The sequence below is a fragment of the Neodiprion fabricii genome, chromosome 2 (genome assembly GCF_021155785.1).
Source record: "Neodiprion fabricii isolate iyNeoFabr1 chromosome 2, iyNeoFabr1.1, whole genome shotgun sequence".
NCBI classification, from domain to species: domain Eukaryota; kingdom Metazoa; phylum Arthropoda; class Insecta; order Hymenoptera; family Diprionidae; genus Neodiprion; species Neodiprion fabricii.
In genome coordinates, this window is record NC_060240.1 from 2,190,184 (window position 1) to 2,209,791 (window position 19,608).

At 37.8% G+C, this 19,608-nt stretch overlaps 5 protein-coding genes across 10 annotated transcripts; 3 read left to right on the top strand and 2 right to left on the bottom strand.

Annotated features, from left to right (window-relative positions):
• The first annotated feature begins 22 nt into the window (after positions 1-22).
• LOC124176065 (intraflagellar transport protein 122 homolog) lies at positions 23-5,986 on the top strand. 2 transcript variants are annotated; one of them, XM_046556881.1, is made up of 17 exons: positions 23-462; positions 713-822; positions 964-1,084; positions 1,173-1,383; positions 1,448-1,521; positions 1,600-1,870; positions 1,948-2,109; positions 2,189-2,486; positions 2,574-2,944; positions 3,035-3,427; positions 3,519-3,658; positions 3,728-4,002; positions 4,076-4,302; positions 4,387-4,774; positions 4,944-5,116; positions 5,219-5,380; positions 5,494-5,986. In XM_046556881.1, exons 1-17 carry the CDS (start codon positions 410-412, stop codon positions 5,602-5,604), a joined length of 3,540 nt encoding a protein of 1,179 aa, XP_046412837.1. In that variant the 5' UTR covers positions 23-409; the 3' UTR covers positions 5,605-5,986. The 2 variants fall into 2 exon arrangements, with proteins under 2 accessions (XP_046412837.1, XP_046412838.1); XM_046556882.1 differs by lacking the exons at positions 23-462; positions 964-1,084 and having other exon boundaries at positions 717-822.
• A 9-nt stretch (positions 5,987-5,995) lies between these two features.
• On the top strand, positions 5,996-8,220 carry LOC124176084. Its single transcript, XM_046556923.1, has 9 exons — positions 5,996-6,142; positions 6,257-6,409; positions 6,770-6,900; positions 6,979-7,111; positions 7,228-7,350; positions 7,431-7,514; positions 7,600-7,752; positions 7,817-7,948; positions 8,080-8,220. Exons 1-9 carry the CDS (start codon positions 6,013-6,015, stop codon positions 8,190-8,192), a joined length of 1,152 nt encoding a protein of 383 aa, XP_046412879.1. The 5' UTR covers positions 5,996-6,012; the 3' UTR covers positions 8,193-8,220.
• Positions 8,221-8,425: 205 nt separating this feature from the next.
• Positions 8,426-10,376, bottom strand: LOC124176083 (prostaglandin E synthase 2). Its single transcript, XM_046556922.1, has 5 exons — positions 10,038-10,376; positions 9,820-9,894; positions 9,217-9,554; positions 8,960-9,071; positions 8,426-8,863 (listed from the first exon to the last, which is right to left on the bottom strand). Exons 1-5 carry the CDS (start codon positions 10,323-10,325, stop codon positions 8,501-8,503), a joined length of 1,176 nt encoding a protein of 391 aa, XP_046412878.1. The 5' UTR covers positions 10,326-10,376; the 3' UTR covers positions 8,426-8,500.
• Positions 10,377-15,471: 5,095 nt separating this feature from the next.
• LOC124176091 (pyrimidodiazepine synthase-like) lies at positions 15,472-17,523 on the top strand. Of its 4 annotated transcripts, none has more exons than XM_046556938.1 (5): positions 15,472-15,691; positions 15,812-15,917; positions 16,145-16,388; positions 16,510-16,731; positions 16,906-17,523. In XM_046556938.1, the coding sequence occupies exons 1-5, from the start codon at positions 15,667-15,669 to the stop codon at positions 17,035-17,037; spliced, it is 729 nt and encodes a 242-aa protein (XP_046412894.1). In that variant the 5' UTR covers positions 15,472-15,666; the 3' UTR covers positions 17,038-17,523. The 4 variants fall into 4 exon arrangements, 3 of the variants coding, with proteins under 3 accessions (XP_046412894.1, XP_046412892.1, XP_046412895.1); XR_006869296.1 differs by lacking the exon at positions 15,472-15,691 and having other exon boundaries at positions 15,784-15,917; positions 16,906-17,106; positions 17,345-17,523; XM_046556936.1 differs by lacking the exon at positions 15,472-15,691 and having other exon boundaries at positions 15,784-15,917.
• LOC124176094 lies at positions 17,160-18,661 on the bottom strand. Of its 2 annotated transcripts, XM_046556944.1 has the most exons (4): positions 18,486-18,661; positions 18,110-18,325; positions 17,757-17,941; positions 17,160-17,262 (listed from the first exon to the last, which is right to left on the bottom strand). In XM_046556944.1, exons 2-4 carry the CDS (start codon positions 18,137-18,139, stop codon positions 17,244-17,246), a joined length of 234 nt encoding a protein of 77 aa, XP_046412900.1. In that variant the 5' UTR covers positions 18,140-18,325; positions 18,486-18,661; the 3' UTR covers positions 17,160-17,243. The 2 variants fall into 2 exon arrangements, with proteins under 2 accessions (XP_046412900.1, XP_046412899.1); XM_046556943.1 differs by having other exon boundaries at positions 17,160-17,941; positions 18,486-18,658.
• Positions 18,662-19,608: the final 947 nt, after the last annotated feature.

The window sequence follows — 19,608 nt, forward strand, 5'->3', positions numbered from 1 at the left end:
ATATGGACATATTTTATTTGTTATGATTTACTAGCTGAATTTCAGTCAATCCTAAGGGTGCGAAGTAAACATGCATCGTTAAAGCAACGTTACTAAGTTCAACCTCATAAATATTGAGACTTTGAGACTAGTATTGTAGAGTGAGGTTAGAACGCCACAGAAATCTGGATCACGTTGCCCCGGTAACCGGTTTAATTTGCGAAGTGTCAAAATTCAAAACAAACTACTGATTCGACCCAGTAGCGTGCGCTTATTAGACGTAAATAGCAATGTATATATGCATTTGTGTAGACTCAAGTGGTTAACGGTTCTTGAACCTAAATTACAATGACAATAGGCTGCTAAATTCATTGCTAGTGAACGAATTAGAGAATAGAGGCATCCTTTTTATTACACTGAAGTTATTAAAATGAGATCTCATCCTACATGGGTTGATAAAGTTCAAGATAAAACAGACCAATGGTAAGTGATCAATAACAGCATAAATTAAATACACGGCAAACAATTGAACAAACAATTATGAGGTATCTCAGGATTTCACTGTTATATGCAAAGTTTGTTTAATCTGTATGCATACTCTTGTGTATACAGCATTCAAATGAAAACCAAAGTTTGCATAGTATTTTCCACATGCAAACGCAGTCATAAACAGTTTTTCCTTCTTCTTTCTTAATCCTCATTATTGAATTGATTGTTCCCAAATTTATTTCAGCATCTATGATCTCTGCTTCAACCCAGATGGAACCCAATTAATAGTCGCTGCTGGCAGTCAAGTCCTTGTCTACGAAACCAATGATGGTGCGCTTGTACAACCACTCAAAGGTATATTATCCCTATAATTTATTGCTCAATATAACACGGATCACGCCCTTCCTTTTCCACTATTATACCAGATTGTGCAGCATTTTAACTAGTCAACTAAACTAGATTACAAATCACGATTAATTCAAATCTACATTTTAGGACACAAAGATGTCGTCTATTGCGTTTGCTACGCGAGAGATGGAAAGAAGTTTGCATCTGGTAGTGCAGACAAAAGCGTTATTATATGGACTTCCAAGCTCGAAGGAATATTGAAATACTCGTAAGACATTACTAAAGCTTTTTACGCCGGTTCTTTTTTATGTAAGCCTTTGTATGTGCCAATGAATAATGCAAAGCAAATTTTTTAGCCATAGTGAAGCTGTTCAAGCGATGCAATTTAATCCTGTCTCGCACCAGCTGCTCAGTTGTGCACTTTCCGACATCGCATTTTGGTCCACTGAACAGAAGGCTGTGCAGAAGCTGAAGTCTGGAGGAAGAGTAAATTGCTGTGCTTGGACAAAGGATGGACAGTACTTGGCCATTGGACTTGCGCTGGGATATGTTTCTATCAGAAATAAGGTTCGTCTATTAATTATCTCAGATTTTTAATTGAAACGTAATAATGTTGAAAGATTATTTCCAGAACGGAGAAGAAAAGACTCGAATTGATCGTGCAGGGGGAACGCCAATCTGGAGTTTGTCTTGGAGCCCATTGAAGTAAGCTGAAATATTTCTGGAACATTCTTCTCACTAAAGAATCATTGGAAGTATCAATTTTATTTTTACCGACAACAGAGACGATTCTGTGGACGTGTTATGCGTCGCTGATTGGGGCGGCGGTCTTTCCTTCTACACTCTGGCTGGAAAAACAGTGAGCAGGGACAGGTCGCTGAATTTCATTCCACTGAATGTAGCCTACTTTCCTGACGGACAATACATTCTTGTAGCTGGCAGCAATAAACGCTGTTTATTAATGACCCATGACGGCATTCAGCTGGCTTCGATTGGTGATACTTTTTCATCCTGGGTATGGAGTTGCGCTGTTCATCCAGGATCCTCACACGTCGTGCGTTCAATTTTATTTCTCAATCCCATTGGAATTTGCAAATAGATTTACAATGGCTAACATCTTTTGTGTCCCAGGCCATTGGTTGTCAAGATGGAACAATAACGTATTCTCAATTGTCCTGGAATACTGTGCACGGCTTGTACGGAGACCGATATGCATATCGAGAAAATATGACTGATGTTATAATCCAGCACCTGGTTACAAATCAAAAAGTTCGAATTAAGTGCAAAGATTTGGTATGCCGTACTTCAAGTTTTTTTCATTATTCCTACGTCTCCAACCGGATCGAATGAAATTGCATGATTGTTATTTCAGGTCTGTAGAATTGCAGTTTATCGAGATAGACTCGCTGTGCAATTACCTGAACGAGTGATCATATATGAACCTTCGGGAAACAGCGAAGGAATGCACTATCGCATCAGGGACAAACTTCCTCAGTCCTTGAATTGCAATTTGTTAGTTGTAACCACAAACCATTTGGTACTGTGCCTAGACAAACGACTACAGAGCCTAACTTTTACTGGTATTATTGAAAGAGAGTGGATTCTCGATGGCGTTATTACCTACATAAAAGTCGCCGGTGGTCCATCAGGTCAAGAATGCATCATTGCAGGTTGAATTCATTTTTACGTTTACCAGATTGATATTAGCCTAACAGTAATTAATAATGAATAATAAACTTGTCAATATTATATTTCAGGATTGAAAACCGGATACGTTTCAAAGATATATCTCGACAATCCGTTTCCAGCTCAGCTGGCAAAAGTTGAAGGTGCTATACACTGTCTAGATATTAGCCCACTCAAAGAAAAGTTAGCCGTAGTAAGCGACACGGGTTTGCTTACGGTGTTTGATCTAAATACAGAAGAAATATTACGAGAAATCCAAGATGTTACAAGCGTTGCATTCAATTCCGTGTTTGAGGATATGATGTGCTACTCAGGGAACGATTACTTGGCTGTAAAAGTCGCTGATTTTAACGAATACAAACAAAAATTTTCTGGCTTTGTTGTCGGGCACAATGGGTCCAAGTTGTACTGTTTAAACGGAGCGGCGATACTGACGGTAGAGGTATGGTTCCAAATATGTAACTCGCAAAACCTCTTTTTAACTTGTTAGGCTAAACTAGTAACAGTGACTAAAGATGACAATGAATTTCAGGTACCAATGTCATCATCTATGTATCAGTACCTAGAAAGAGGAATGTTTAAAGAAGCTTTTGCAATAGCTTGTTTAGGCGTAGCTGAAGGCGATTGGCTCGCTTTGGGGACTGCTGCTCTGGATCACTTAGAATTGAACGTAGCATACGCAGCGTTTTCGCGTATTAAAAAATTACGTTATATCGATATCGTTTCTGAAGTTGAGGAAAAATTGAATTCTGGGGAATGGGGTCGAGAAGCTTGCATGGCTACTGCTGCCGCGGCAATGGGAAAACTTCGAGAAGCTGCAAGACTGTATCAGAAAGCTGGACTTCAACAATACGCTCTTAATATGTATTCAGATTTGAGAATGTTTGATATAGCTCAAGAATTTATCACCAGTGGTAACACTCAGGTACATGAAAGACAATTTTAATTTTTTTTGCTCTAATCTCATTTTACAAAATTTAGGAATTTTAGCCAATGATCTTATGTCTACATCTCAGGACCGAACAATTTTACTGAGGCGAAGAGCTGAGTGGGCAAAAAGTTTGGGAGAACCTCGAGCAGCTGCAGAAATGTTCCTCACTGCTGGAGATGTTCAACGAGCCATTAATATCATTGCTGAATATGGTTGGATTGACATGTGCGTATTAGTTGCCTAATTTAAAGTTCAACAATTTTCTTTTCTTACACATTGATCTTGACAATTCAGGCTCATCAAAGTTGGAAGACAACTGGATAAGGCCGAGAGAGACAGTTTGTCTATGATAGCTAAAAAACTGAGGCAGTTAGGCGCCACGCATGGCGCTGCTGAAATATTCAGTCGATTAGGAGATGATCCTGACGTTGCTGATGTTTTGATAGACGCACAAGCATGGCCTGAGGCGTTCGAACTGGCGGAAAGAAATCCAAAACTAAAATCTCGCGTTTATGGACCATATGCAAGATGGTTAGCTGAAACTGGTCGTTTTTCTGAAGCTCAAGAAGGTACGATACGAAATTGTTCTCTGTTTGATTTCTCGTTAATAATTGAATATTTCAACTGATTTTATATGGGCAGCATTTCAAATGGCTGGTCAACCTGAGGAATCGATATCTGTTCTCACACTGTTAGCCAGAAATGCAGTGGCTGAAAAAAGATTCCGCGATGCTTCGTACTTCTATTGGATCCTTTCACAACTCAGCCTCGATTTGAGCAAGCGTACCGACGAAATAATGGCAACTTTTCAAATATATTATGATAAAGCTGATATTTACTACGCATATAACGAAGTTTACAAATATTTGGTGAGTTGTAATTCATTTGTTAATGACTAATCAGTACAATAATCGTAGGATGTCTTCTTAAAATGTTATACCTTCATGTTTCAGGAAGAACCTTTTACCTCATTGATGCCGGAGGCTTTGTTCAATATATCTCGATTTTTGCTAATGAAAACTCAAGATATACAAGTCGAAGGAGTATCACAGTTCACCATAACTTATACACTGATTAAGCAAGCGCGTATTCTCGGTGCCCATAAATTGGTAACACAGCTCTTTGAGCGATTACGGGGTATGAAAATTCCTGCAAGTCTATTATCGCAAGTGGAGGTCTCAACTTTGGCAGCTAGGGCTTATCCTTACAGCGATCCTGAAGAACTCCTACCTCTTTGCTACCGCTGTTCTACCTTCAATTCACTTCTACCTTCCAACAACATTTTTGGAAATAAATGTGTTCAGTGCGGACTTAAATTTCAGCATTCATTCGTCATGTTTGGTAAGTTCAAGTCAAAAGGATACTTTATTCATAAATACTTTTAAACTATAGATGGGGGAAAGAAACACAGAGACCAATTCCACTAGAAATCGTCAATTATTGTTTTGTATATTCATTCCGTCAGCGCAATATTCTTCTTATTTAATGTGAATACCTCTTGCCTATCCAGAAATATTACCTATAGTTGAATTTGAGTTGGAAGAAGGAATCACTGACGAAGAAGCCAAAAGATTAATCGAAGAGCCAAGACCTCTTTCTGATAGTTCTTCGATCAGTGATAATCAACTCACCATACCTACGCCCGTTGGCGACCTGTTTACAGCTCGCTTGATACGATACGAGGTATATATCACAATTCTACAAACAATTTATATATATACGCTCTTGTCATTCGTAGCTGCAATTATTTTTCAGAAATATTACACAAATTTTCAATATTCGCAGGATAAGACAGGCGAATCTAGAATTACCGTTGGTCGAGGTGTTTTAGCAAGTATAGAACCGTCCAGCGTACTAATTGCACACTGGCCAAAACCCTTCAAGACTAGATACTTCAGAAATCTTTTGCCGGATCTTCAAATAACTTTGTGCAAATCATGTTTAAAGGTACCGTTAACTTGGGGCTTATTTGTTAGTGCCCGAATTCTTACGAGACACTAAAGATGCTTTGAAGAAGTATTGTAATTAATATAACGAGAAGTGTGTTTATGATTTTTCAGTTATTCCATTCAGATGACTACGAATTGGCAATATTGCGTCACGGCCACTGTCCGTTCTGTAGAAGTTCACAGTTATCTAGAGCAGAACAAATTACAAGACACGCAACGTGAAAAGGAATATCTATAGAAAACAAGTCACACCTCGTAGGAATAAAGAAATGATCAATCTATTTATTTATCGACTGTTAGCAAATTAATTTCAGCTCCCTTTGTTGTTATAAATTTTAAACAATTATACATATCACGCTATTTATTGTTTGATAACGTCAATGACCAGTTCACAGTAATATTATCATAGTATTGAAAAATTCAGTAATAATTATAGAATGAATAAGTAAACGTATACCTAGCGGTAAAATAAGTATAGTCACAGTTATCCAAGAAAGAAATTACAGTTGTTGGAAATTATCAAGCACATGATAATTGCTCCAACAGCTAAGTAAACAGCACTCCGTTACCGAGATCTCATAGTGGCCAGTGATATCTTACCTTTTCAATCAGTTGTACGGAACTGTAAGGATGTTCAGCGTGTTGCTTGCAGTGATTTTTGCCGTCGCAACGATAGCATCTGGTCAGAGTGCTGCTTGGGATCAATCCCTGGGAGATGCAACGACATTTCAAGATGCTCCATTGGAGCGTCAAGGAAAATGTAAGTTCGATCATTACATAGTTGAGTTTCATCTCTCAGGGATAATTTTACCCCAAAAAGTGATACAATCACGTCGATACTAATGTATTCACGTTATTTTATTGTTTCGTATAGTTTTTCCGCTCTTCAGTGTCATCAGATTTGCTAATACTCAATGTACTGGAAGCAATAATCTGAATGGTACGTGCTTCACAAGACGTGAATGTTCCAATTACGCCGGGACTGCTTCTGGGACTTGTGCCAACAGCCTCGGCGTTTGTTGTGTTTGTAAGTATAACAGAATAAATTCCTTAACTGATCACTATCCTTCAGATTGGATTAGAAAAAAGCGTGAAAAGTGCTCTGAAATTTTTTAAATCAATCAAGTGTTGTGCTTCAGTCCTAAGGTGATATTCGTAGCAGATTGTACGTTAATATTTCGATAATGAGTTTAATAAAAGTAGACAGAAGGATAAGATGTTAACTTTTGACTTTAATAAATGTTTAGAGCAAAGAAATTCTATAAAAAAATGATTTTGGCGCTTTCTTCATATAGACACAGATTTCAACATAGACACAGATGCTTCGCTTCTCTTATGATTCTTGATGAAATTTCCCATTTTTAAATTAAATAATATCGTTTCACAGTTGTGAGAACATGCGGTTCTACCACGAACATGAACAATACGTATTTCATAAATCCCGATTATCCAACAACGTATGCTGGTGGAGATCGATGCACAATTGTCGTTCGTCCCTGCAATTCTCATATTTGTCAGGTGAGCAGGAATGCATTGCAAAAACTTTAATGACCTTATCACCTCAGATATTTAAACAATGGTTTCTACTGCACATAGTTGCGTTTGGATTTCTTGGATTTCTCCCTAGCCCAACCAGACGGAACTGGTGTGTGTGACTTAGACTTTTTGACAGTAACTGGTGGAGCAACCCTCGTTCCCAGGATTTGTGGAGAAAATACCAATCAACACGGTATAGTTTAATGTGAAAAAAATGTTGAGTCTTTATTTGACATTTATCACGTGCAAAAATTCGAAAAATATGCATACTTAAGCTAGATACTGAAATATTTATTATTCTGTCTACAGTTTATGTAGATTTCGATGGACCAGCTCCTATTACGATATCGATCGATACTGACGTGAACTACGTATTTGATCGCCGTTGGAATATCAGGATACAGCAGATAGCCTGCGATTCTGTATGGCGTGGTACGTATCACAGTATTTGCCAATATTCTTTTCAAATCACATGAAAATAGTTGAGCATTATTACATACATTTCATTTCAGCTCCGAGTGGATGTCTGCAATATTATACTACAACTACTGGCACTGTAACAAGCTTCAATTACGGTACCGTAGTGAATCCAAGATGTAAGTAAAATATCATACTATTTCGTTATTGAAATAATTCTCGTTCACTGTAAAATCAGCGATTTTTAACACTTCAAAATTTCAGCTCCACTGGTCGGTACTCGTCAACTAGTGAATTTGAATTACGGTGTTTGTGTGAGAATGACTGTGGGCTATTGTGCGATTCAATGGTCACAGGACAACACCCTGTCATTCACTGTTTCTGGAGATACAGACGGCCTTGACACAACAATAATTGGTAAGTTTTTCAAAAGAAAAAATCTGTACACAACGCAGTAACTTCAACTTTCATCATTCAACAGGGACAGACTTGGCTGCAGTTACTGGAACAGATTGTACGGCAGATTTTGTTATAATACCAAATCCATTTGATACAACAGGTACCGCATTAGATGTTGATCGTTTCTGTGGAAACGGTTTCGTAACTGTTATCAGTAAGTATCGTCACCCAAATTATGGTAGAATAGAATGACGCATTTTCGTCAATTTATACTATTAAAGGATTAGTTACGAAATAAAGATTTTTTGCTATATTGATACTCATAATAACGCTTTTTTTTTACAGGTTCTTCAAAACCGTTTGTTCTTTACGTCATTACAAACGGAGATGAAACTGGTGATGTTCTAAACAGAGGATTTATTCTAGATTATCAACAAATAGCTTGTCCAATATTCTAAACCAAAGCAACCATATTTAATGCGTAATATGAAAGTGTTTAATGCATTCGTTTGTTAGTTGGACCGTGTTCAAAGATAAATTTTTTAGGGTGGCTAATTTTCTCTAGACACAGTCCAATATTGTGAATAAATATGATGTACTTAATTTATCTATAGTGAATAACAATTACATCTAATGAGCCATGGCCATCTTATTTTTAGTTTGTGATTGGTACAAAGCTTGACCCCATATGTTTATACTATAATTAATATTTATTAATTAACAAATAAGTAAATACATACACTTGTGAATTTATAATAATGACAATTTAATACTTGACATATTGTCGTCCGTGATTCGAATCAATTTTTTCACGCATAGCATTAAACCATACGCCAACTTTCGTGTGGTCTAATAAATCTCTGAATGCTTCACATCCCTCGATACTTTTTAAAATACCGTAGACAGCTAAGTCTGAGAAATCTGGGTCTGATCCACCCATGAATTGCGTTCCTTTAACACTAATGCCATTCAACCAATGGTTTACTTCGTCATACAGTGACTGCCTAACGTCATCTTTGAGACTGTGTCTTTTTTTGAGCCTTTTCGATATCAGCCACATTGCATAGGCTCCCACATTGATCATGAGCAGGCGTTCCCACATTGGAAAGTACTCCTCCCATCTACCAACCTGTTGGTTTTTCTCATGGTTTATCATTCGGTAACTTTAACCTACACAAAGATTATTTTCACAGAGCGTAGTGATCTCACAACAGTTTTTACTTACGTCGGAAAACCAGTTGAACGCTTGACGTGCTTCTGTTGTTGTTCTGTAAACGTTTGGAGATAAAACGTGAACTAGGACATCATCAGCCCATTTTCGCCACTTCCGTTCCTCTCTATCATTGAACAGAAAAAAGCAAAATACTGTATTTGGAAAATGAGACAGTTTTATTCTGCATGAAAAGCGAAAATATTCGAAGCAATGACAATAATGATCAGGAAAAGATTAGATATAAGATGTTATTTTTCAAATGTACGCACACGATATAATTCATAGACTTTTCCTTTGGCAGATTGTTTTGATACATCAGGAAGTATTTATTGACAATTTCTTCTTTAAACGTTCCTTTTGCATCTCGGCAAAACATTTTTGGATAATACTTGACAATGTCTTCAATTTTTTTATACTTGTCTTCTAAAATTGTTCCAAGAACGGATATTATCATGGTACTATCAATCAATGGCTGATATCCTCCATCTACTTTGGCGAGAAGAATCGGTACTTTTCTATACGTCGACCATTTAATTTCATTTCTTAGAACTGGATCCACTTCAACAACATTGTATGATATTCCATGGTAATCCAAAAACACTCGCACCTATGTGTATATATATTTAAAATATACAAGTACTTCTGAAAGAGTCAATTTTAACATAATTCTGTACAGTTATTCATTTTCTCCTAACAAGTTTTCACGCATAAGTCTAATTTCACAATATAGAGACAACTTGTAGAGAAAACGTGAATTTCTTGAACAATAAGCAGACTAGAACAGTCTGTATCAAAATACATATTACAAATTTACAATCATTCTACTGCGAGAATGCAATTGCTTTATAGACTATGTGCATATTACAATGTACCTTGCAGCAAAACGGGCATGTTTGGTATTGAAATAATGTAAGCTTCAGTCCAGAGTTGTCGCCAGGATAAATCACCTACAACATGGTGCTGATGTAACAATTTGGTAAGAACAGGGAGATTATTCAATGCGAGTAGATGAGAATAGGTTATGTTCAATCACGTTAGTTTAGTTCGGTAACCTAAACGGATTTGCACCAATTAGACCACCGATTTATACCTTTCTGGATGGCTTGATATCTGGAATTGATTTCAGCGTCTCAATTTCAGTCTGCGTTCCTTCATTAGCGATGTTTTTTCGATCCTTATTAATTTTATTGAAAGAATAACCTGCACCGAGTACAACACCTACCGACGCACCAATCAAACTCATCTTAACCACGCTCGGAGGTTTTGCCTGGTGCGTTGCCGTTTGAAAAAGTCTGGCGACGTACATTTTATGGTGAACATTTTTATTCTGCGATTGATTTCTTAGCAGAAATCGGGACACTTTATAGATTGCAGACATTTCTCGCGACGACGACAAATTACCGGCCCACTCCAGGCGACCTTGCGCATCCTGACGAAATAAGCTACTGTAGCGACTAGCGAGTGTCGCTACAAGCTGTGCCGTGATTACAGATAACTTTCTGCTTCAAACATTGTCCTGCACTTGGCGCGATTGGAGGGAAAATTGGATCTTCGTATATCGCGTCAACAGCTTAGATAATACATTGAACAAACAAAGAAATCTTTAGTTATTTGGCCGTAACTTTTGATGCGTTGATCGAAGCGTATTAGGACTGCGCCCAATCGATTCCTCTCGCAAAATTACGTCAGAATAGTGCACAAAAGAATTTATTCCAGCACTTTTCAAAATCGCCAAAATTTTCACCAAAAATGCAAAGGGGTTAGCCTTACTTTTTTCCTCATTTTTTGAGCGAAAAATGACTGGTCTCGGATTCGATTTGTGTGACCATTTCCTGACTAATTGGACCACCAGGAACTCAGAAAACGCAGCGAAAAAAGCGTGAGATCAACAGCAGAGAAATGACGACGAAAAGATCACCAGCTGAAAAATGTGAAAAACTCAGGTTCTGGTTTTATGCCTGTAACTTTTGATCCGTTGCTCGCAGCGTATTGGGATTGTACCCAATCGATTTCTCTGGAAAAATTACGTCGGAATAGTGCAAAAAAGAATTTATTCCAGCACTTTTCAAAATCGCCAAAATTTTCACTAAAAATGCAAAGGGGTTAGCCTTACTTTTTTCCTCATTTTTTGAGCGAAAAATGACTGGTCTCGGATTCGATTTGTGTGACCATTTCCTGACTAATTGGACCACCAGGAACTCAGAAAACGCAACGAAAAAAGCGTGAGATCAACAGCAGAGAAATGACGACGAAAAGATCACCAGCTGAAAAATGTGAAAAACTCAGGTTCTGGTTTTCTGCCTGTAACTTTTGATCCGTTGCTCGCAGCGTATTAGCATTGTGCCCAATCGATTTCTCTCGCAAAATTACGTCGGAATAGTGCAAAAAGAATTTATTCCAGCACTTTTCAAAATCGTCAAAATTTTCACCAAAAATGCAAAGGGGTTAGCCTTACTTTTTTCCTCATTTTTTGAGCGAAAAATGACTGGTCTCGGATTCGATATGTGTGACCATTTCCTGACTAATTGGACCACCAGGAACTCAGAAAACGCAACGAAAAAAGCGTGAGATCAACAGCAGAGAAATGACGACGAAAAGATCACCAGCTGAAAAATGTGAAAAACTCAGGGTCTGGTTTTCTGCCTGTAACTTTTGATCCGTTGCTCGCAGCGTATTAGGATTGTGCCCAATCGATTTTTCTCGCAAAATTACGTCGGAATACTGCAAAAAGAATTTATTCCAGTACTTTTCAAAATCGTCAAAATTTTCACCAAAAATGCAAAGGGGTTAGCCTTACTTTTTTCCTCATTTTTTGAGCGAAAAATGACTGGTCTCGGATTCGATATGTGTGACCATTTCCTGACTAATTGGACCACCAGGAACTCAGAAAACGCAACGAAAAAAGCGTGAGATCAACAGCAGAGAAATGACGACTAAAAGATCACCAGCTGAAAAATGTGAAAAACTCAGGTTCTGGTTTTTTGCCTGTAACTTTTGATCCGTTGCTCGCAGCGTATTGGGATTGTACCCAATCGATTTCTCTGGAAAAATTACGTCGGAATAGTGCAAAAAAGAATTTATTCCAGCACTTTTCAAAATCGCCAAAATTTTCACTAAAAATGCAAAGGGGTTAGCCTTACTTTTTTCCTCATTTTTTGAGCGAAAAATGACTGGTCTCGGATTCGATTTGTGTGACCATTTCCTGACTAATTGGACCACCAGGAACTCAGAAAACGCAACGAAAAAAGCGTGAGATCAACAGCAGAGAAATGACGACGAAAAGATCACCAGCTGAAAAATGTGAAAAACTCAGGTTCTGGTTTTCTGCCTGTAACTTTTGATCCGTTGCTCGCAGCGTATTAGCATTGTGCCCAATCGATTTCTCTCGCAAAATTACGTCGGAATAGTGCAAAAAGAATTTATTCCAGCACTTTTCAAAATCGTCAAAATTTTCACCAAAAATGCAAAGGGGTTAGCCTTACTTTTTTCCTCATTTTTTGAGCGAAAAATGACTGGTCTCGGATTCGATATGTGTGACCATTTCCTGACTAATTGGACCACCAGGAACTCAGAAAACGCAACGAAAAAAGCGTGAGATCAACAGCAGAGAAATGACGACGAAAAGATCACCAGCTGAAAAATGTGAAAAACTCAGGGTCTGGTTTTCTGCCTGTAACTTTTGATCCGTTGCTCGCAGCGTATTAGAATTGTGCCCAATCGATTTCTCTGGCAAAATTACGTCGGAATAGTGCAAAAAAGAATTTATTCCAGCACTTTTCAAAATCGCCAAAATTTTGGCCAGAAATGCAAAGGGGTTAGCCTTACTTTTTTCCTCATTTTTTGAGCGAAAAATGACTGGTCTCGGATTCGATTTGTGTGACCATTTCCTGACTAATTGGACCACCAGGAACTCAGAAAACGCAACGAAAAAAGCGTGAGATCAACAGCAGAGAAATGACGACGAAAAGATCACCAGCTGAAAAATGTGAAAAACTCAGGTTCTGGTTTTCTGCCTGTAACTTTTGATCCGTTGCTCGCAGCGTATTAGCATTGTGCCCAATCGATTTTTCTCGCAAAATTACGTCGGAATACTGCAAAAAGAATTTATTCCAGTACTTTTCAAAATCGTCAAAATTTTCACCAAAAATGCAAAGGGGTTAGCCTTACTTTTTTCCTCATTTTTTGAGCGAAAAATGACTGGTCTCGGATTCGATATGTGTGACCATTTCCTGACTAATTGGACCACCAGGAACTCAGAAAACGCAACGAAAAAAGCGTGAGATCAACAGCAGAGAAATGACGACTAAAAGATCACCAGCTGAAAAATGTGAAAAACTCAGGTTCTGGTTTTTTGCCTGTAACTTTTGATCCGTTGCTCGCAGCGTATTGGAATTGTGCCCAATCGATTTCTCTCGCAAAATTACGTTGGAATAGTGCAAAAAAGAATTTATTCCAGCACTTTTCAAAATCGCCAAAATTTTCACCAAAAATGCAAAGGGGTTAGCCTTACTTTTTTCCTCATTTTTTGAGCGAAAAATGACTGGTCTCGGATTCGATTTGTGTGACCATTTCCTGACTAATTGGACCACCAGGAACTCAGAAAACGCAACGAAAAAAGCGTGAGATCAACAGCAGAGAAATGACGACGAAAAGATCACCAGCTGAAAAATGTGAAAAACTCAGGTTCTGGTTTTCTGCCTGTAACTTTTGATCCGTTGCTCGCAGCGTATTAGCATTGTGCCCAATCGATTTTTCTCGCAAAATTACGTCGGAATACTGCAAAAAGAATTTATTCCAGTACTTTTCAAAATCGTCAAAATTTTCACCAAAAATGCAAAGGGGTTAGCCTTACTTTTTTCCTCATTTTTTGAGCGAAAAATGACTGGTCTCGGATTCGATATGTGTGACCATTTCCTGACTAATTGGACCACCAGGAACTCAGAAAACGCAACGAAAAAAGCGTGAGATCAACAGCAGAGAAATGACGACTAAAAGATCACCAGCTGAAAAATGTGAAAAACTCAGGTTCTGGTTTTTTGCCTGTAACTTTTGATCCGTTGCTCGCAGCGTATTGGAATTGTGCCCAATCGATTTCTCTCGCAAAATTACGTTGGAATAGTGCAAAAAAGAATTTATTCCAGCACTTTTCAAAATCGCCAAAATTTTCACCAAAAATGCAAAGGGGTTAGCCTTACTTTTTTCCTCATTTTTTGAGCGAAAAATGACTGGTCTCGGATTCGATTTGTGTGACCATTTCCTGACTAATTGGACCACCAGGAACTCAGAAAACGCAGCGAAAACAGCGTGAGATCAACAGCAGAGAAATGACGACTAAAAGATCACCAGCTGAAAAATGTGAAAAACTCAGGTTCTGGTTTTTTGCCTGTAACTTTTGATCCGTTGCTCGCAGCGTATTGGAATTGTGCCCAATCGATTTCTCTCGCAAAATTACGTCGGAATAGTGCAAAAAAGAATTTATTCCAGCACTTTTCAAAATCGCCAAAATTTTTGCCAAAAATGCAAAGGGGTTAGCCTTACTTTCTTCCTCATTTTTTGTCTCAAACATTCGATATTTGTGACCCTTTCACGACTAATTGGACCCCTAGGATCGCAGAAAACTCACCAAAACGAGCGTAGGACCAACGGGACAGAAATTACAAAGCGGAGACCAGCAGCACAGAAATTGCGAAAATGAATCTTTAGTTTTTTCGCCATATCTCTTGATGCGTTGCCCGCAGCGTATTCCGACTGCGCGCAATCGATTTTCCTCGAAAAATCACGGTGATAAGGTGCGTGAAAGAATGGATTCTAGTATTTTTCAAAATTATGAAAATTTTTACAAAAAGTCCCCGATTAACATCATACGAAATTCCCGCCCGACCCGTATAGGCAAAATAATAGTTTGGATGGCCACCGCAAGAAAATGCCACAAACGGTGGGCTCGTTGCAACAATTTACATTTCGTACATATATACGACTCGATCAACTTTACAGATCTGAGACTTACAAACTTAAACCATTTTAGAAACGTGAAAACAACATGCTGAGATTTCTGCCATCATACTGAGAATTCAATGTTAATCTCAACAGTAATTACATCGCCACATAGCCAAAATGCTACCATGAAAATTTTTCAGTTCAATTCAATGCAAAACCATATTGCGTTGGCTGTTGAATTTCGTCGCATGATATTGGGCAACCATCCCACAATGGCGACTAGCGCGACTAGAGGTAAGGAGGGCGAACGCATATGGCGGAATCGTCGAAAAGTGCATCGTGAAAGTAATGAAAGATCTTGTAGTTCAGGATGTATCCGCAAGCCATACCAGCGCCTGGTTACGAATAGGATACATACGTGAGGATCGACGATTCAAAATCACCGCGCTGACGGAGCCCGCAGTTGTAGCGCTGCCAGGTGGGTACAATCCGCGGATCGTTCATCACTTTCACAGTCCATTTTGCCAGCATTGCGTTCGGCCTCCTTACCTCTAGTGTCCATGCAACCCACGGTCAGACCGTGGCAATCGCGACTCCTACCACGGCAACCAACGTTACCGATCAGAATCACTTGTCACCGGACCACGAGAGACGTGCATCGCATTTTTCGAACTGAACCTTCGCTGGTCCTCATTGTTAGAAATAATCTATCAAACAAATAGAACCGATACGGCATAAATTTTGGGAGTGAAATTTGTAGCTTTGCCGAATACACTCAAAACATGAGTACGAAACATCTGAGTGTCGGTGAGTTAAATTGTATTAACTAACAAGTTCATAATTGTAGTATTATCACGTACTCGTATGCCTGCAATTAAATCTAATCAACAGTTATCATTATGCGACTATCAATTTATTCATTCTCAGGATCTCAAGTCCCACCCTTGGTACCTGGCAAGCTACGATTGTACAGCATGCGATTTTGCCCATTTGCCCAGAGGGTTCATCTTGTATTAGATGCTAAAAAAATTCCGTAAGCCATATCGAAACATGCCTTATAACGTTATATGTAAATCTGTAACGTTATATCTAAATTTAATTGGTAAAAGGCAAACGTCTGATCTGGTTTCACATAAATTACATTGCTCTATTTCTATGCTGAGCAACTTATAGTTGTAATCGTATTGAATATAATATATTTTTGGAATCCTTGTTTGCATTTGACATTCCTACTCAAGCTCCTTAACTCTGATATTTTAGATATGACGTTGTCTACGTTAATTTAACACACAAGCCGGAATGGCTGGTGGAAAAAAATCCATTGAGTAAAGTTCCGCTGCTTGAACTCGAAGAGGGAAATATTTTATACGAAAGTCTGATCATAGTGGATTACCTGGATGAGGCCTATCCGGAACACCGTCTATATCCAAAGGATCCTTTATTGAAGGCTCAAGAGAAGCTACTTATCGAAAGATTTGGTGCTATAATAGTACTTATGAACAAGGTACAACCAGAAATTCAGAAATTATTCAGAAATAATCATGGTGTATTGCATATTTGACAATCAATTTAGCTATTATACAAGTTCGCTATGTTTGTAATTCTTATCTTTTAAATTGCTCAAGGTCTATTATACCCCGACCATGGAACGTGAGCAGTTTGTTGAGATCCTGAACGGCCTTGAAATCTTTGATAGAGAACTCGTTAGGAGAGGAACTCCATTCTTCGGTGGTAAACAACCTGGAATGGTGGATCTGATGATATGGCCGTGGTGTGAGCGAGCAGATTTGATCAGGATTCTGAGGGGAGATCAGTTTGTCCTTCCTCGTGAACGAATACTTAGACTGGTTCGTAAACAATATACAGTAATTAATAAACCTAAATCACTTAGCCCAGTAAACTACTTTTAGAACCTTCCGGAATCAAGGAATATATCTCATGATTCATAGGAAGAAAATTCATACAAAAAAGAGCGTTCTCTATGTTAACAATTCTTTTGAGCATTGTGAATTTGAATTCAGCTGGAATGGAGAAGTGCGATGAAAGAAGACGAGGCTGTGAAAGGTAGTTATTTAGACGGAGAAACACATGCCAAGTTCATACGCAGTAGGCAAGCTGGCTCAGCCCAATACGACTTCCTTATTGCACAATGAGTGCCTTTTGCGACGATGTACTACTGCTGATAATTAAATAATATACTTATGCAATATTTTAATGAAATGGTAATTGGTTAACTAATTCATGTATGTACATAATATTACATATACTTTATGGATACAAATATTCATTTTATTGTCAACTCTGTGATTATATGTGCGAAGTTCAGCTTATGTTTTCTGTATGGATCCAGAATTGATCACTATTCCTTTTTCCCGCCACTAAAATAAATACGGACTTTTGTACAATATACTACATAAGCTTGGAATCATTTATTTTACATTATTCGGTATGACATTACAGACAGGACCATTTATTTGTTGCTGAATACTAATACGACTGATACCACCATTCCACCTGGCACCCGCAAAAGCAGCCTTCTCTCACTGGGGTCTCGTGTTCAGCAACGAATAAATGACCGTGTAGATTGCCCTGTAAAACTTAAAATACATGTAATAATAAAGTTGTAAAAAAGTATCAAATTTCCCTTTCTGTAATACTGTTTCTTCTAATAGATACGACAATGTCTTCTAGCAGCATTACTTTACTTCTCTCGTTTTAAATTATGTTCATAACAAAATTTCATTTTCGATCCAGTCTTGGTCAATCGGCCAAAATTTTTCCAATATTTTTTTATATGCCCCCATATATCATCGAATACAGTCCGAAAAGCAAGAAGCAAGCGAACACAAAGCTTGCTGCGATCATGAAAGACCTTGTATTTTCATGCCTCAGGTCCTTCAGCGCTTTCTGATTGGCCTCGAGTACATCCTTAACTTCCTCTAATTCCCTCTCTAGCCTGTTCCGATTTTCAATAGTCAGCAATTTTGTTCTTAGTTTTCTCTCAATCAGCTCAACCTTATGTAGCGAGGCTTCTAACGCTTCCTGAACAACCTCCATCTGAAAATGTAAGTTACTCATATAAGGTAATTACTGTACAAGTTAAACATTGATATTTCGTGCAAACTATCTCCCTTCATTAGCAATGAGGCACTGCATAGGAGTTATTATATTTTTTAACCAAACGTGTTGATAATAACACTGAGATAAATATTTTACAAAAAATACCTCGCTTATGATCGTCTTTTGTTGCGACATAGTGGAGTAAAACCAGGAATATTCAGATGCGGAGATTTAAAAAAAAATTTATTTTCTCTTCATATGTCGACCGGTATCAGCATCTAGGAATGCTGTCCGTGAAACTCCACGTCGAATCAAATTTTGACAACACGAGTGGTGATCAGAGCTCATTCAAGGATGAGAAATTCACGATCAGGCCGCCCTCTTATAAGTGAAAAACAAATGAAGACATGTATGTGTGGCATTGCCATCGGAATACTAGAGCTATGCGCGCTATGCGTAACATCTGTTTACGTATTTCTAACCTAAAAAATACGCTCTTAATTATGACACGAAGAAATAAAGTTGTCTTTATACAACTTACGATCATGTAGCGTTGATTTTATAACACGTTCGATGATTCTTAAAACTCTCTGGTGTTGAGCCGTCCAAAGAAGTTTCATCATTTCTCAGTAACGTGATGAATTTTAGTCAAAGAACAGAAAAAATATAATTCTAATTGTAAATACTTTGGTGACCGAAGAGCTTCAAAAATTATAATCAATCGATGGATGAGGAGACGTTGAACAGGTAAGTAATTTTACATTTATCATAAATTTTGATCTTTCACTCGCTCTGCATACATTAATAAAATTATGCAATTGAACAACAGGCTTGCAGCCGAAGCGCTGATGGAAGAGGCAAAAGTTGGTGCTAGAAGAGCAGAAGTCATGGGTCCCAGTGGATGGATAAAACCAAAACATACAATAAACAAAAGATTTCTTCACTCAACACTTAGAAACGCGGTTCTCTCCAACAAGCATCGTCTTGTACAAAAAGACAAATTGCCCGATGATCGTTGCAAAAGAGACAGTGACAATAACAAATGAGATACAAGTGTTAAAGCCTATAGATTAATCATTCAATCAATCATTGATTTAAAGCCTTTGATTATACGTTGTTCAGATTTTATTGTATATGGCAAAAACTATAAAATTTACAAGTGTGATTTATATACATGTATACAAAGTCATTGTATAATATGTAAATTTTATTGTTACTTAACTTTGCTTAGGTAAAGCGGAATACCTATATCGTGTGTTATTCCATTGAATCACAAGATAAGAAGAAACTCAAATTTAAGCAAATTCTGCAACATAAAAATGCCACTGAATAATCACATCAACTAATAACTGGATACTTTATCATGAGGCGTCAGATCGATATTCTATGGGTACCAAGAACGACCTAGTATTTGTGCAAAAGTCGAACAAATTTGTCACACAATTTATATTATTTAAAAATTATTCCGTCAATGATTTAGCAAATTTTGTAAGGAATAAAATTTGCAAAGTTATAATTTGTCGACTCATATAATTCTTAGATGTACGCACGGTATTCGAAGAAAGAAAGGAAAGCAGTTCTGTTTGAAACATTGGTGTATGTTATTTTTTTATGTTTTTTTTTTTTATTGTTATTATCATTATATTTAAATTTACATTAATCAG

Bases quoted from the DNA above. Each gene is read 5' to 3' on its own strand.
- LOC124176065 (XM_046556881.1), top strand. From the start codon at position 410: ATGAGATCTCATCCTACATGGGTTGATAAAGTTCAAGATAAAACAGAC. The intron at 1,384-1,447 runs GTTCGTCTATTA...GATTATTTCCAG, and splicing joins ATGTTTCTATCAGAAATAAG to AACGGAGAAGAAAAGACTCG. The intron at 2,110-2,188 runs GTATGCCGTACT...TTGTTATTTCAG, and splicing joins GAATTAAGTGCAAAGATTTG to GTCTGTAGAATTGCAGTTTA.
- LOC124176084 (XM_046556923.1), top strand. From the start codon at position 6,013: ATGTTCAGCGTGTTGCTTGCAGTGATTTTTGCCGTCGCAACGATAGCA. The intron at 7,515-7,599 runs GTAAGTAAAATA...TCAAAATTTCAG, and splicing joins TACCGTAGTGAATCCAAGAT to CTCCACTGGTCGGTACTCGT. The intron at 7,753-7,816 runs GTAAGTTTTTCA...ATCATTCAACAG, and splicing joins CCTTGACACAACAATAATTG to GGACAGACTTGGCTGCAGTT.
- LOC124176083 (XM_046556922.1), bottom strand. From the start codon at position 10,325: ATGTCTGCAATCTATAAAGTGTCCCGATTTCTGCTAAGAAATCAATCG. The intron at 9,555-9,819 runs GTACATTGTAAT...ATATACACATAG, and splicing joins CATGCCCGTTTTGCTGCAAG to GTGCGAGTGTTTTTGGATTA. The intron at 9,072-9,216 runs GTGCGTACATTT...GTTCAATGATAG, and splicing joins AAGTCTATGAATTATATCGT to AGAGGAACGGAAGTGGCGAA.
- LOC124176091 (XM_046556936.1), top strand. From the start codon at position 15,784: ATGCGACTATCAATTTATTCATTCTCAGGATCTCAAGTCCCACCCTTG. The intron at 15,918-16,144 runs GTAAGCCATATC...CTGATATTTTAG, and splicing joins TTAGATGCTAAAAAAATTCC to ATATGACGTTGTCTACGTTA. The intron at 16,732-16,905 runs GTTCGTAAACAA...ATTTGAATTCAG, and splicing joins GTGAACGAATACTTAGACTG to CTGGAATGGAGAAGTGCGAT.
- LOC124176094 (XM_046556943.1), bottom strand. From the start codon at position 18,139: ATGTCGCAACAAAAGACGATCATAAGCGAG. The intron at 17,942-18,109 runs GTATTTTTTGTA...TTACATTTTCAG, and splicing joins AAAAGACGATCATAAGCGAG to ATGGAGGTTGTTCAGGAAGC.